Below are 17,500 nucleotides of genomic sequence, written 5' to 3'. Positions count from 1 at the left end.
GATGAGCGGTAATGAATTTCACGTCATAGCCGTTGCAAACCGTCAGACTCTTATCGCGTTTTGTCAACCACAATCGTGTCGAGCTCAACGAACAAACGCATTCGGTATGTCCAGCACGATCGTACTCATTATTTGGATTCATGATTGTGGTACCTAAAAGACGTTTACCAAGCAATATCCATAAATATTTCGAACGTTTCTAGTTATTTGCAGTTTGGTATAATTACGAATAGCTCTTTATCACCGATTTCAACTAACGTACTGCGGTTCAGTAATATTCATAGATAAAACTTTTCTTATCTTTCACCACTTATTATATTTATTTATGGTCATCCATCGAAGTTACGTATTTACGTAAATTTTTACATAATTTTAATATATTATGTGCGTACGTACGTCAGATCAAAGAGAAACGTGTTTCTACTTGCGATCATAGAATAAAAGTCAAAAGTCAAACATTTCAAACTTATGCCCCTCGTATCGTTAGAACTATCATTCTTTTTCTATTACGAGTTTGAAAAAGAACTAGAGACACGTATCGATTACGTATTCTGTTTCGATCGATTATCGTGTTTTTTTTTTTAAAAAAATGCTCATTTAAATAGTGAAAACTTTTCGTAAAATGAGACAAAAAATTTGAACGTTTATCGAATCGTCGAACTAAAAGAAAAGAAGCATATGAAGAAGAAAAAGAAGAAGAAGAAGAAAAAGAAGAAAAAAAAATAAGAAAGAAGAAAAGGAATAAAAAGAATAAGAAAAAATATAATATGAAAACCTTTCTCGATAAAAATCTCGGTTGGCGGAGATCGAACCGCACGAGAACTGTGCGTATGGGAACAGGTTAAATCGCGAGTGGATGGAACTGTTTGACCTTTGAACCCTCCAACTCACGGAGGTAGATTTAAAGAGTGGCTCGTGAACGAAGCGGTAACGTGAAAAGAATATCGAATTGGCGATCGATCGATCGTTTTACGAATGATACAAAGAGAAAGAGGGAGAGAGAGAGAGAGAGACGATGTGATTTAACGTGTCGATGGACGATGCAAGTATTACGCGCGCGCGCACAACCTTGTAATCGCTTTGTCGTGCGAAAGAAATTAGGGCGTGGTAGCGTCATATCGGTGTACACGTTTTTGCGACCTACTGTTTCTCTCTCTCCCCCACTCTCTCTCTCTCTCTCTCTCTCTCTCTCTCTCTCTCTCTCTCTCTCTCTCTCTCTCTCTTTATCTATCTCCTCTTTCTCTCTTTTGCCGTCGTTGTTATGTGTCGTGTTGCGGAGAGGAAACAACGTTGTTACGAGAAAGCTCATGCGGAAATCTCTGCATAAGCACACTCAGCTTCCATGAACGAGAGAAAAAGGAAAAGGATAGAAAGAGAAAATGATAAGCCTTACCCTCGCAATATTTTTATTATAACCTTTTAGCACCCTTTCACAGACCGCTTCTTCCTTTCGAGTCAACGGGAGATTAGTTTAAGGGGAAGTAAATCTTATCTCGTACCATTCGTATCTTAATAATCGTTCTCCATCATTGACCATTTCCTCAAACCTTTTATTTATTTATTTATTTATTTATTATTTTCTTTTTTTTTTTTTTGCTTTGTTCCAAACGTCTACGATGATCGTTTCTTTTTTTGTTTTTTTCTATAATCAAATACAATCTCGTCTCGAATATTAAATTATATTTATTTAGTTATTTGCTTATCAAACTTTTTCCACGTACAGAAATGTATATATGTATGTATCTTGAATTTTCCGATTATTATTTGACGATAACAAATAATCAGTCTCGCAAGTAATTATCTATCCACAACATTAGAGTGTGTGTGAGAGAGAGTGAGAGAGAGACAAAGAGAAAGAGAAAGATAGATTAATATCGTTATAATTAATTTTCCCTTTTATTATTTTCGCATAACTATGTATTTTCCCTCGGGCTTTATTGGATTTGTTACACATTAGCATCATTCCCGACAATGGAGGTCGGCATGAACTAGAATTCGAAGTGGATTAGAGAGTAGCTGTAACTACTCTCATTTATATTCTCTTTCTTTCTCTCTCTTTCTCTCTCTCTCTTTTCGGCGAAGATAATCGTTGCCTTTGGCCAGTTGTTTTGTATTCGCTAGAATTCCTCTTATCTCGACATTATATTATATATACATATATCGACGATATTACATATATGTGTATACATATTTATCGTTATACGATTAACGGGCCAGTAGCCAAATATTTTTATTTTCGTTTGTGTATGATCGTAAAGTTAAAGGTCAGTAATCTTCTTGCTCGTTGATAGAGAAAGAGAGAGATAGAGAGAGAGAGAGAGAGAGAGAAATATATACCCGTACATGTATACAAAGTTCATCAAGCAGTTTACCGTCCAGTCCGTTGTTCTGTCTCGACTCCATCTCTAAAGAGTTAATTAGTACTACTAGATTGTGTGCGCATGCACGCTAATGCCTAGACCAAAAGTGAAACTCGGATTTCGCGGCGAAGGTTAATTGTTTGCCTCTATCTGTCTATCTGTCTCTCTCTCTCTTCTCTCTCTCTTTCTCTCTCTCTCTCTCCCTCTCTCTCTCTCTCTCTCTCTCTCTCTCTCTCACTCTCTCTCTCTCTGTCTGTCGTGCGATCTTTCTTTTCCTCTTACAAATGGAAGACTCTGCTAACTGATACTAAAATTGTCTTTCCAAGGGTTTCAAAGGGCGTAAAAGGTAGAGGATGGAGGCATCCCTCTTTTGTGACACCAACCATATCGCGAGTCATCCAATCGAGTCGAGTAGGCTAAATCCTATGCTGAACGAAATCGGAAGCTTTGAAAAGGGAGATGAGAAGCCCATATTATACGATGATTCACGAAAGAAAATAAAATCGATAGTTTCGACGACGTCTTTTTTCTTTCATTCATTTATTTCTTTTTCTTTTTATTATCTTTTTTCTTTTTTCTTTTTGCTTTTTTCGTTTCTGATTATTTTCAAAAATAATTTCGTACTCGTTTTTATTTTTTTTCATACGTTATTATATTTTAGTAGAAATAAAGTTTTTTCATCTCTCTCTCTCTCTCTCTATCTATCTATCTATCTATCTTTTTTTTTTTTACTTTCTAGTAATTTAAAACTATAGTAAAATTCACGGTCCACGGATATTCGAGTCCATCGATTTGGTAATCACCAAAGTGGCTTCTAGTTAACGATAGATTCGTCTAGGTAATGATTGGGATGATGAACATTCCAAGGGTCGTACCCTAGGATCGTACGTAGAACGAAGGGAATTCGTATGCGGTTGCTAGAACATTTCATTCGGAGCGCTTCGGCGAATCGTGATGATCGCATTCACAACCGCGAAAGCTCGAATATTTCATGAACGACGTTACGGTAGCGTCACGTTGTCTATAATTTCTTGATATCGTTCGTTTTGCGAAATTGCACGGGTTTCGATGAGAAAGAGAGATAGAGATAGATAGATAGATAGATAGATAGATAGATAGATAGATAGATAGAGAGAGAGAGAGAGAGAGAGAGAGAGAGAGAGAGAGAGAGAGAGAGAGAGAAAGAGAGATCAAACATTCGTACGAAATTTATCGATTCTTGACATTTGAAATATTTACCTTAACGAAGTTGAAATTTGACAGAAGAAGATTTTAATTTGATCAATTATATACATTGTAAATTTTTCTTTGTTTTTTTTTTTTTTTTCATTAATCATTTACACATTGATAAAACAGAGAAACAGATAAGTTAGAGTTTTTCTTCCTTTTAATATTTTTCATTCCTTTTCATTGCTTATCCATGAAATCAATTGGAATCCGTGAGATTTATAATGTATGGGAGTCTTCAACGAACCGTCGAGGGAAAATCTAGGTCACGATCTGTAGGTATTTGTATTTTGCGAGATTACACATTTGTTTACGTGCGTAGGTATATGCATAGGTAGTTCACTTATATATATTGGTATATCTGAAATACATATATGTGTGTGTGTGTGTGTGTGTGTGTGTGTGTGTGTGTGTGTGTACTTAGATACGTTCGATTCGCATCGTCGGAAAGAATTCCCTAACAAAGTTAGATGACGGCTGTCCGAAAGATGATACACGGTTAACGATAAATAATATCACGTTTTGTTTTGAAACATTGTAATCGTCATCACCGTTGACGCTTCAAAAAGAGTAATGAATAGTTCGCCCCTATGTGTGGATATACGTAGTTAGTTTATTCGTTGTTCAGTTAATCTTCCTTCTTCTTCCCTCCCTCCCTCCCTTCCCTCTCTCTCTCTCTCTCTCTCTCTTTCTGAACTACAGTCGTCTTTGTCGTTGGCGTTGTTGTCGAATAGAGAAAAGTAATATGACGCATTTCAAAGCAAGTCGCGACAGGATATTTTATTAAAGTTTTTAATTAACTAATCCTCGTAAAGATTATATATAATTTTTTTTTGTTTTTATTTATTTATTTATTTATTTAGTTTTTATTTTCCCTCCTTTTTTCTTTTTTTTTTTTTTTTTCTTCTTAACACCATTGTAATCGAAAAATTGTCCAGGAAAGAAATAATGTTTGACGAGATTTCTTTCCTCTTTTGAAAATTTTCATTAAAGTACAATTTCGACATACGAAACGCGCATATGTGTTTGTATGTTTGTATGTATGTGAGAGAGACAAAAAAAGAGCTTTGATACGCGATACGATTGTGATAAACACCAGTGACAGAGGAAACGTTCGTAGAGATTATAGAGTTTTCGGATCGAGTTAAATGTCTTCCGAAGCTTTTATTTATTTTTTTATTTATTTATTTTTTTTTCGTTTTTTTTTTCTTTCTTTCTTTCTACACTTCGATCTTCTTCGATTTGCATGAAGTTACTCGGTAAACTTTTACCATGAGTAAATTGAAGTTTAAATATTGTCGGTAAGCGAAAAGTTCGGACTTTGAGATGGCCCTTATTAAGCATCGACTATACACAAACGACGACGAGTCGACTAAAAGAAAATTTGTACCAAAGGAAAATTCATTTTGGCTTTTCTGTGCGAAAAGCCATTGTAAGAGTTTCAGCTGGTTGATTCCCTCTTTTTGAAAGTTCTCGTCGATTAATCGATTATTCGATTAACTAGCTTTTGTATTTTCCCAACGGGACAATATTTCGATGGATCGTAAAGTAATTTCGTTTATGCCGTCGTTCCTACTTAAAAATTCCTTTTGTCGCCTCGAAACTAAACAATAATAATAATAATAATAATAATAATAATAATAATAATAATAATAATAATAATAATAATAATAATAGTAAACCGAGTACGATTTTCTTTTCAAACGAATGGCTTTTCTTTTAGATTTTTATTTAGATGACATTTTATTTACGGGAAGAGAAAAATGACATTCTTTTCAGGGAGAAGTGGGGGGAAGGGGGGGGTTATGCTTTTTTTATCGCATGAACGATTCGCACTATTTCTAAAAGAATATTTCGTGGATTCGTTTCTCCTCGACGATACAAATAAATAGTTCAATGTGATTTTCAAGGCGTTTTGTAAATCGGTACTTTGTATTGTGAATTCGAATGTCGTGATAGAATTGAAAATTGAAATCGTATCTCGTTCTCCTTTGTACGTCTCGTTAAAAATATTCGAACGAATTTCGTTATCTATCGTTCTGGCATTATGAAATTGTCAATTTCTTTCTAAAGAAAAGAAAAGGAAAAAAGAGAGAGAGAGAGAGAGAGGGAGGGAGAGAGAGCCAAAGATAAAGAAAAAAAAACAACGGATGCAACTCGAATCGATGACACTCTCGGGAATAAAATATAAAATCTCGAAGATCCTTCCGATGTGTCTTTTTTCTTTTTCCTTTTCTTTTCTTTCTTTGTTTTTTTGTTTTTTTTTTGTTTTTTATCTCCCATAGTTGGATTTACATAATGGATTTACATCATGATGATCGATCGCCACGTTTGACCTCGACTTTCAATGGATACTAGATCGTATTTAGAACGATAGGACGATTGAAAATTTCAAAAAGATAGATCGTCACAAATCGATCGAAGAATTGTTCCTTACAACGACGATCTTATGTATATAATATGTAACTTACTTAGGTATATTTATCTGTATAACTATGTATGTACATACGTACGTACGTAATATGTACGCGAGCAGCTTCGTTAATTGCTACTTTTCCACAGAAGCTTTTCATTGAGGAAATTCAAGAGGCGTAACAAGTTCTATCGAATCCAAGGACTTTCTCAATCGTAAACTCTACTTTTATTTCGTTTCAAAACGACAGATAAAGCATAGTAAATTCTTCGTAGGAAAATCATCGAAATCGACTTTCAAACGAAATCTCGTTAGGGAAAAATCATTAAAACAATTTTCGAACGAGATTCTCTCTCTCTCTGTCTCTCTCTCTTTTTCTTTTTCTCTCTTTGTCTATACAAATGTAAAAAAAGAAAAGAAAAAATAAAAATAAAAATGGGAATAAAAAAGAGCATGAGAAATTGTTCCCGCCGGTAGATTCTCTTGTTTAACAAGATATTGTTTAAACTAACAGGTACGAGATAGTTTCGCAACAATCGATCAGGCTCGGTTATAACCAAGCGTCACTCGTGTTTTATCATGCTTGTTCGAGCTCCATTGTTACGCTTCATATCGTTGTTTCTCTCTGCTCGTAAAAGGCCCCGACATCGTCGTTACCTTTGTCTTTTGTCTATGCCCGTCGTGGGTGTGACTACATATGCGTTTTTTACATGTATGTGTTGTCGGTGATACAAGAAAATGAAAAAAACCAATGTAATCTTTATTTCTTTTTTTCAAAGATCCATTTTGCGTATCCTTTCTTCTTCTCTCCGAAGGAAAATTCCTTGGATTCTGTTTTTGCTCGAAGGAAAATTCCTCGTTCATTCAACGTTCGTTGAATTCGTTTTATTAAAATTTTGTAATAATTAAGAATGCGCATCAACACACGTGTTGTATTCTATTTTATCCGAGATAATTTTGACGAGAAAACAGGTTCAAGGATCTACCAAAAAAAAAGATACATACGATATATATATATATATATATATATATATATATATATATATATATATATTATACGTATATTAATTTAATTGGCTTGATCGTTTGATAATTTTTATAGTTAAAATTCGATGGTAGCTTTATGTATATGGATTATGCTACCAATTTGTCGGCGAATCCTTACTCGTAATACCTCGTCGTTGCGTTATTACACCAATAAACGATAAGCGATAGAACACGAGGATTGTCCTCGTGAAATTTCATGCTTTATAAATATAATACATACGTAGTATATATATTAGATACTTCTCGTAATTATTCAAAAATTTTATTTGGAATATTATTTACTCGAGAGATTTTAAAATTCTGTTGCGACGCAAAATTCTTATTGATCTTTTTTTTTTGTTTTCTTATCTTTTTTTTTCACACGTTACGTCGTACAAAGTTGATTGCTATGATCTAATTCTTTTTTCTTATACTATTTTTCTTTTTTTTTTTTTTTTTCTTTTTTTTTCTTCCGTTCTTTCTCAGTAAATCTCGATCGTCCTTAGTTTAATGTTTCCATTGAAATATAAAACTAATACATTACTATCATCGTTTTATGTTTTATCAGTTATATATTTGAAAACATTTTCAATGTCGACACGCAAATAGAGAAGAGATGTCTATCATTGATATTTTCTCTCGTGTCAATGTGACCGCTGCTGTATTTCTTTTTTCATCTGTGTTTCTCATTCCTCTTTTGTTTTGTCTATTTGGTCGCGACAGTCACAGTCAGATCGTAGTAGAGTGAACATCGTACGAGATCGAAGCCTCAAGGAGAAGCCTTTTAGATGATTTAGTCTTTTTCTATTTTTAATTTTCTTTTTTTTTTTATATAATATATCAGATAACGTATAAAAGCAGACGCACGCGTACATACGCACACACATATACATACGTACATATATATATATATATATATATATATATATATATATATATATAATATTTATTTTATTTTAATTAAACTAGTTTTAATTGGATTAAAATCCAATAATTAAGAACAAAGTAAATGACTTTTTCATTTCCAGCTTCGTGTTTGCAAGTTGAAATACTATGGAATGTTTGTATGATGATGTCCAAAATAACGAAATATTTCAATTTAGATTCGCCCTTAGTTTCACTCATCTCCAATCTAATCTGAACGTAATTAGCAACAGGAACGGAACCCGTTGTACACCTATCTCTATCGTATTTACAACGTAACTCTAATGATAGATACAAGCAACTGTTTAACTTGTACGTTCCCTGGTTTTCTCTTCTTCTTGTAGGTTGGGTATTTAATTAACATTTGTCAGTATGTAATGTACGAATGGCTTCTGTTACCAACATCGTAAAACGATTCCGTACGGTTTCTCTTATTAACGAATTGTAAATCGGACAGTGTATCTCGTTATCGTCATTTGTTTACAATGGGATCCTACATAGAACCACAAATAGAAAACTAAAACAGCTTTGATGATTGTATCAAGCTCATTTTAGTTTGAAAGTATCAATTATCGCTCTCGTTGATCATATTGATAATTCTTTTAGATATTAATGAAATCTTATTGCGCTTAAACTAGTACAATGAATCAATGAAGATCAATCACTTTAATGAGATTATATAGTTATAGTAATTTAATTTATAATAATTTAATTATCATTAACTTAATTCGAATTCGCCTTAATTTTTCTTTTTAATACTTTATTATTATTTTCTTTTTTTTTCTTTTTTCTTTTTTTATATCAGTATAATACATATAAGTACTGTTATTGTTTTAACTCATAGGAATAAACAGATCGATTGATCGTCGAATCTAACACTAGCTAGCGAATTCAATAACGTAGCATTTTGTCTTTGTTATCTTGGATAACATCTTTTCTTTCTTGCTTTCTGTTTTTTTTTCTTTTTTTTCTTTTTTTTTGTTTTTCTTCTCTCCGTTGATAGCGTAAAAAAATGTACATTTTAACGGGAGGAACATTTTTATCGTAAGATCGTAGATCTTTTCATCGTAAAATTTAATTTTCGTCCCTCAGACGATTAAAGATACTGTGAAAGATAATCGCGACCATTTTCATTACACTGTCGTATACGCTTTTAGAATAGAACGCTTTGAGAAACTGTATTGTTACGCCTACGTTCGTCGAAGATTATGTTTACGGTAAACGACTTAATGTGATTTTAGTCGGGACTTACGATGTGGAGACAGAAGCACTGAGCCGATATTAATTACGTTAAAATTTTGAACGTATCGAATATAGAATAGAAAAGTAGAATAGAGAAATAGGATAAAGAAATATGAAATTTTCCTCGTTTATCGATCAACTGAAGATATTTTTCCTTTTTTCTCTTTTGTTTTGTTTTGTTTTGTTTTATTTCTTCTTCTTCTTTTTTTTTTCTATTTGCACCCTCCTACCTCCCTCACAACCTATCTCTATTTTCCGATTTTCAATGGTAGTCAAAGTTCAAAGCGTTGTCTCGTAGTCACACGATTCTCGCGAGATAAAATGTAGATTCGATGTTGAAGGGAGTAAAGGGGATAAGGGAGGGAGAACCTTTTGCTTGCAGGGCGAAGCTTGATAACGAGTTACTTGGAAAGGCATCGCCAGCCGACCGTATTTCCCTTTTGTCATTTGAATTTCAAATGGGCGACTTAACCGATTTCTCGCTGCATTCACGCTGGAGTCTTTACTAGGAAAGATCGAATACATTCGAGGTGCGACAGTTAAGCTCGTATTTGTGCGCGAGGACGTTGCATTTAAACGTGTAATTTCTGTCTTTCTTTCTTTTTTTTTGTTTCCATTTTTTGTTTTCTTTTCTTTTCTTCTCTCTCTCTCTCTCTCTCTCTCTCCCTCTCTTAAAAGCAATGACGTTAATGATGATAAGGATTTTATATTTTGATCAACATTATAAGAGTACATACGTTTTATAGGTCGTCGTAATCGATAATGTTCGAGTTATAAATAATAAAAAATAATAAAAAAAAAAAAAAAAATAAAAAAATAAAACTCATCACAGCTACTTCAAAGAGTAGCTATCGAGTATAGAACTATTTACTTAGATCGATGATCGAAAACGTGTCAGATGTCATCATCGTATCTTTAAACATTCCAAAAGAATTATCTCCTCTTTCTTTCGCCGTACAACATTTTTTAAGCCGTAAGAAATATAATCGGTATAACGATTGTTATAAGTATTATCGCATTTGTTCGCTAATTTGTAACACGTACTCCGAGAAAATCTTTGCCGGTCTTCGTTGAAATTGATTCATGTGAACTATGAACTACGTTCAGGGACAGGTTTGACGTCTCGATCGATTGAAAAAGCAAAAAAAAAAACATTAGATTGATTATATCGAAGAAAGATTGATTGATTATTTATTTATTTCTTCTTTTTTTTATTTATATTTTACTTATTTATTTATTTATTTTTTTATATTTCTTCGCGTTAATAACTCTTCGACATCATATTAGACTAATAATCAATAATTTATTGCTTCGTACATGATCTCTCATTTACATTCTCGATCTGTATTAATCTTTACTAACGTACTTGTATGTGTAGAGGAAAAAAGGAAGAAAAAATGAAAAAACAAAAAAGAAAAAAAAAAAGAAAGATTTTAGCACCAAACAGACAATATCATCGAAAAACGTGGCGCTTCACTCCATTAGCCTTGTCATAAATCGAAGGTTTTTAGCACCAACCGTAATTTACTTCTCTTATGTCAACGATCACTTATGTTTTATTCGTAAATCAACAAAAAAATGTCGTTTTTATCTTAAATGTCCTTTTTTTGTCTCTTCTTATTTTCTTCCTCTTCTCTCTCTCTCTCTCTCTCTCTCTCTCTCTCTCTCTCTTACTCTCTCTTTTTGTTTTTTTTTTTTTTTTTTTTTTTTTTACGTAATCCCGACTTCATGAGAGTATCCTCGAATAAATTCAATTCTCGGTTCTTTTGAAATTCCCGTTCTTTGTTTAACGAGAGATATTAAAATTTCTTTCTCTTCTTCCTTCTCCATCACAAAAAAAAAAAAAAAAACAAAATAAAACAGATATCACGCTCGCTGGATTGACCTCGAATTATTCTTCGGAAAAGAAATGACGCGAAAATTGTCTGTGATATATTTCCGACTTTTCGCGACGACGAAAATGAAGAACGAAAGCAATTAGCTCCTCGAACGTTATTTACGGGTGAATAAGGGTGATGTCGAAGATAATAGAAGATGAAGACAAAGTCGTTCGAGATGAGGAGACAATGAAGAAGACAATGTTTTGCTGCTGGTGACCTCGAGCTCTAAGCTCATAGGACAACCAACGATGAGCAGCCTTCAAGTTCCGGAGCTTCGTCTTCCGGCCGGCGATGGTGGTGGGGGAGCCGGCAGTGGCACCGGAAGTAAAGGTACTGCCCCACTCCTCCTTGTCCCACCAAGCAACGTGCCCAGAAGACGACATTCTTGGATTTGCAGGTGAGCATCTATCTTTGCGACAATTACGTTTGTAATAACCGTAACCTACGTTGGGAGGAAATAATGATGAGAGGAACAAAAAAAAAAAAGAAAAAAAAAGAAAAAAAAAGAAAAAAAAAAGAAAAAAAAACAAAAAAGAGAGAAGATTGTTTTCATCCATTGTTTCCCCCTTTTTTCTACTGTCTTTTTCTACTTATTTTTTTTCTTTTTCCTTTCTTCTTCTTTTTTTTTTTTTGTCGAAACAATATCGATAAATAATGTGTCATTTGCAAGAAATTAAAAGAGGACAAATTTGTTTCGAAGACCTTACTTCTCAATATTTTTCTTCCTATTTATGTTTCCTTGCACCTTCAAAATTTTCACAATTTCAAAATAGGATTAATGTCGGATTATATATGATTATCACTTTCGTAAATTTTCGAACTAAGCTCCGTTCTCATTCGCTTAATCTTTTGAATGTTGAAAGCGTAAGTATTGCGATCAGTATGAAACAACCTAATTAGCTTTTGGTTTTACTCACCGTTTATCCTGTTTACCCTTCGTTTTGTATGTTCTCGGTTAAATCGGATAAATATGAGAAATTGATGACGTAGAATTTACAATAAATTTATGGTTAAGTAGTAGTGGGCGGTTTAATTTTATTTCTTTTTTTTTTTTTCAACCACAACCAAGAGAGAGAGAGAGAAAGAGAGAGGCTATAAATGTTGTAGAAATTTTCGATGGACCCGTTGGTATCGCTCGAAATCGTTGAAAGCTTAATCGAAAAAGCTTCTATTTTCGATTGACTTGTTTTATTAAAATCTCACGCATTTCGATGTACGCAATGTACTAAATATACGTCAAATATAAAATTTATAACCTTATATAATTTCTGAATAGCTATGATTTATAATATATGTATATATGTATATATATACGATATGCTATTCCACGGAAAGTATATACTACATAAATATATATGCCGATAGGAGTACATACGTTTGATGAAAAACGCATTAGCGTAAAATATCATCTTCTACATCTATAATATCTGGACATTACGAAGTTATATTTGAACGGTATCGAGTGAAAAGAAAGCGAAGGTGATTATCGAGGAATTTACGGAAGAGAAGATGATCGTGCGTAGCGTAAGAAACGAAGATAAGCAAAAAGGAATGAAGGAAGGAAAGAAGGAAGGAAGGAAGGAATGAAGGATAGAAGAGAAAAGGGGGATCTATCGAAGAGAACGGTGTTTGCAAGAAGACGAAAGCATGGACACACGACTGGAATTTTGAAGTGGCGCGTGTCGTGAGATATCTATGGATGTATGTATGATGGTATGTATGTATGTACATATGTATGTATGTATCTATCTATTGTATCCATGTATGTATGTAGGTATGTATGCATTTACGTAGGTATAAAGTCACCTTAGCACGTTTCTACGAGCTGTCCGTAAAAAGAACATAGTAGCCATTCGTGCCGACGGCTACGAATTCTTCGTATTGTTGATACACGACACGGACAATATCGACTTTGCGTGAAAAGTGATACGGTCAAGTAACGACAAACGATAGAGATCATGTTATTTTCATATCAAAGATGACTGTGTGTTTATATAAATATATATATTTTTTTTTATTATTTATATATATATATATATATATATATGTATGTATGTATGTTTCTATTAACGCGCTTTTTTTTCGCGTTTATTTCTTCTTATTTTTTTTTTAAGATATAAAAGTATCAGATTTTAGTATTTGCTTGTTTGTTTGTTTTGATTTTCTTTTTTATTTCTTCTTTTGTTTATCTTCTTCTGTCTCTCTCTTTCTCTCTCTCTTTTTTTTATAATCTCATTCGCCAGTATATACATCTGCGTTTTATAGTATAATAGCGATAAATCATATTAAACAGCACTCGCATCAATTTCCGTAGAAGGTAAACCACAATGTTGGGGGTAAGGCTGCTGCTATACGGTTTTACTCACGTGTACAGAGAGACGGTGATAAATCTGTCTCGCTGCAACGTGCGAGATAATAATTTATTTATATTTTACGCTCGAATTTGTCCCTCCTCGGTAACAATAATTATATATATATATATATTTTTTTTTCTTTTTTCTTCTCAGCTTCAAATAGGAAGCTCTGTTATATCGACCGACTTTGTGGTATCTATCTATACCTGTTCTTCTTCTTCTTCTTCTTTCTTTTCGCTGATAATCGTGAAACTGATGAAACGATACTGCAACGCCGTATAAGGGCTATTAAAATCCGATAATTAGTTACGGTTCGATATACGTTTGATCTTCTCGTGTCCACGCAATTGCGCGTAAATCTCTATTATATACACAACGAGCTTGTACTCTCTCTCTCTCTCTCTCTCTCTCTCTCTTCGGTATATGTGTAGATGTATGTATGAGTATATCCATACAAATACAAATATAAATTTCAAAGGGTTTCTGATAACGGAAATTCACGCGCCCGATTAATCGATCACTGGATATATGCCACACGTTTTCTCAATATATCATTATATATATATATATATATATATATATATATATATATATATATATATAAAGAGAAAGAGAGAGAGAGCCATGTTGTGTTTTCGAAAACTCATTATTACATGATGTACTACTGGCTAGTTGTTCGACGTACGATGGAAAATAATCGAGTTAACGTCCTTCCATTCTGCCGTTATCATTGACTAACGATAATCTAGTTGAACGAATTTTCCTATCACACAACTTCGATAAAAAATTAAAACGATGACATTAATAATAATAATAATAATAATAATAATAATAATAATAATAATAATAATAATAATAATAATAATAATAATAATAATAATAATAATAATAATAATAATAATAATAATAATAATAATAATAATAATAATAATAATAATAATAATAATAATAATAATAATAATAATAATTTGATTTGTCAGAAATCATTTTTATTTATGTTTCTTGGGTACATAGATAAAATATAAAAACTGCTTTACAAAAAAGGAATGTCGGCGAATGAAATTTTTTGAAGACACCTGTTAGAATTTGATATGCGACATACAAGATGTTATAGTAAGTCTTACGGTCTATAATAAAAGAGAAATGCTTTACCTATCTCTTGTTCTTTTTATATATGTGTACGTCACAGGAAGAAACGAAGTATCTCGAGACATATCTGCGTCTTACGACGATATAAAAGGCAGGATCGGGAACAAGTGTGCTTCCTCCATTTTGCACCGTTCAAAGACAGTCTAATACCCTCTTGACTGCCATTTTAAAGTCCAACCCACGTATATTCCAATCGTACTGTGTATAAAATATCTATCCTAACGATTGCCCTGTATTAATAATAATTCGAAACTTTAACTTCAACTTTATATTATTTAATTGATTCAATTGTAAAATCAAATATTTAATTATTTCATGGAAAGATAATGAAATTATGTATCTTTATTCCGATCGAAGTATCTCAAAAGAAAGATCTTGAGAAAGAGAAAGAAAGAGAGAGAGAGAGAGAGAGAGAGAGAGAGTTTTCTATCGATTGACTTGAACTAACATTTTCGAATCTATTTGCCTTTCATATTTATTCTACGATCTCTAGTAAAACTGAATGAGCCTATATAAGACAAGACATTGAAAGTTTTTACGTTTCTCTCCGATCTACATGAAATTTTTACGAAGCATAGTATCGAAGATCTTGATGGCTTTCTATTTATCTTCCTTCGATCATGCAAACTCATAATACGAAAGCAAATAAAAAATCTTAGTTATTAATTAAATTAGACGATAAATTAGTTATTTTGTTCTTATATCATTGACGAAAGAAATAAAATAGAAGGACGTACGTATATATAAAAAAAAAAAAAAATAAATAAAATCGTCCATGTTTTACGAGAGAAGTCGTTTGTTAAACGATACTGAAACATTAGAAACATTTTCTCTTTCTCTCTCTCTTTCTCTCTATTTTTCTTTATTTTCTCTTTCCTTGTCATATTTCCTTGTGGTCGTTAAGGCCATGTAATTTAGTACCACGACTCTCGAGCTAATGGAAATTTCTTTCCTCTTTTGTTTCAGGTGAGTCGACTCTTACTTATCCATGTCCTCTGTTGGTACTCTTTAAACTCTAGACGAAACTCTTGTAAGTAGACTAGGATAGTAACTATGTATTTGAATTTTTTTGTTATAACCGACTAATGTGTATGCGACTGATAGGTTGCAGAGAAAAAGAAGAACATTAAAGAAGGAAGTAGGAGAAGCGACGATATTTAATCGGACTACTACTTACTTACTTACTTACTTACTTACTTACTTACTTACTTACTTACTTACTTACTTACTTACTTACTTACTTACTTACTTACTTACGGATTTCTTTCGCGATTCATCAAAGGATCATGGCGTCTTTTCGATTTTATCGAAAGAGTTCGGTCTCCCATTGAAAAAGGAGATTTCTTTCGAATGAAATAGAAAAGACCATAGAATTCAGATCTTTTTCTTTCTACTTGTGTTTAAATGATCGAACGAATACGTTACGAACATCGTTCTTTTTCTACTATTCGATTTAAAAAGTGTTGAAAGAAAATTGTTGAGATGACGATTGTTGAGAACCCGATGTATTTAATCGAGATCAATTTCAATTAGAAATTTTCTCCTTAAAATATAATATCGAACCAAAGATCGTACTATCTCGAATATCCTCATGAAATAGTAACTATATATATGTTATGTCAACGTTGTGACATGGGATATACGCGGATTTGCTTAGTTTTTGTGCGGGAAATATGTTACCACTTTTTTTTCGACATTCAGACTGCTAGAATTAACGCTAATTTATGCTGTGAAGGGTTTGCTTGCGAACGTTACTTTGATAAGGCTGACTTGGATGCTGACGTTATATTTATATATACATATATATTTTTCTGTATATATCATACATACATATATATATATATATATATATATATATATATTTATATTATATGTGTATAGGAAAAAAAGATTAAAAAAATCTACGCTATTATATTAGCTTTTTGAAATTTTTCAACGAGGATTATTGGAATTTATCCGAGAAATGGAATCTTTCTCATGTATTCCATCAATAAATCACCCATGACGAATTTTGACGAAACAAAAATTAATCCCCGATTTGGCGGGGATCGTAATTAACGATCACGCTACAGTTAATTCCTATCGGCGTGACATCGCTAACTGTAATTAAACAAGTTGTGTGCGAGTTCGTCGAAGCGTATAGTTTTATCGACAACACGACTCGTGACTCTGGCATTCTGCGTGTGAATGTATACGTATTTATACAGGTGTCGTATATTACATACGGTTCGGTATCAATTTGTAGCCAACTAAAAAATAGTTGAATTTATTTTTATATATCGATAGAATGATTAATCGGTTAAAGTTGAATGAATTTAACATTTTCGTTTGTATCTTGGTATATCGATAACGATATTATCAAAAAATTCTTATCCCTTCTCGCGTCGACAAAAAATGTTATATAAACTTTGAGATAATTAATATGAATTGAATTGAATTGAAAGCAATAACAAAGAAACAAACGAAAAAGAAAAGAAAGAAAGAAAAAAAAAAGGAAAGAAAAAGAAAAGGGAAATGAAAATGTTTTTACTAATCTTCTATTGGTATAATTACGAATCTTACGAGTTTTGTTAGTTGGTCTTACGATAACAAGATCATGTTAATCGAGAGTAATGCATCAGAATGAAAATACTACGAGTTACGTGCATTCATAAACTTCTTCTTGCATTCGGAGAACGGCATCTATACGAACGGCCTTCTCGAGGTCAAGAACTTCTTTGCTCGTTTTATTAACTTCTTATTTATAGTCCTTCGCAAGCGAGTTTCTTTGCTTCTTTTTTTTGTTTCATTTTTTTTTTTTATTATTTCTTTTTCTTTTTCTTTCCTTTTTCTTTTTTTCTTCTCTCTTTTCTTTTTTTTTTCTTGGTATCTTATTATCTTCTTCCTCCATGCACGAGTAGGACGATGTTTTCTCGTTCTCTTCCT

The 17,500-nt window shown here is 32.6% G+C and overlaps 1 protein-coding gene across 8 annotated transcripts in view; it reads left to right on the top strand.

Annotated features, from left to right (window-relative positions):
• LOC124424362 (cAMP-specific 3',5'-cyclic phosphodiesterase) overlaps positions 1–17,500 on the top strand; it is a 335,250-nt gene that overhangs the window by 153,130 nt on the left and 164,620 nt on the right. For 6 of the 8 annotated variants that reach the window (XM_046963292.1, XM_046963293.1, XM_046963297.1 and 3 more), the window contains one exon: positions 11,056–11,469. The exons of 1 other annotated variant lie outside the window; for it this stretch is intronic. In XM_046963292.1, the coding sequence (XP_046819248.1) occupies positions 11,321–11,469 (149 nt within the window). In that variant the 5' untranslated portion in view covers positions 11,056–11,320. The remainder of the gene's footprint in view (positions 1–11,055; positions 11,470–17,500) is intronic. One more of the 8 variants, XM_046963296.1, reaches the window with a different exon arrangement.

The sequence above is a fragment of the Vespa crabro genome, chromosome 5 (assembly GCF_910589235.1).
Source record: "Vespa crabro chromosome 5, iyVesCrab1.2, whole genome shotgun sequence".
In the NCBI taxonomy this organism is placed as follows: domain Eukaryota; kingdom Metazoa; phylum Arthropoda; class Insecta; order Hymenoptera; family Vespidae; genus Vespa; species Vespa crabro.
This window is presented reverse-complemented; position numbering and strand designations above follow the sequence as displayed.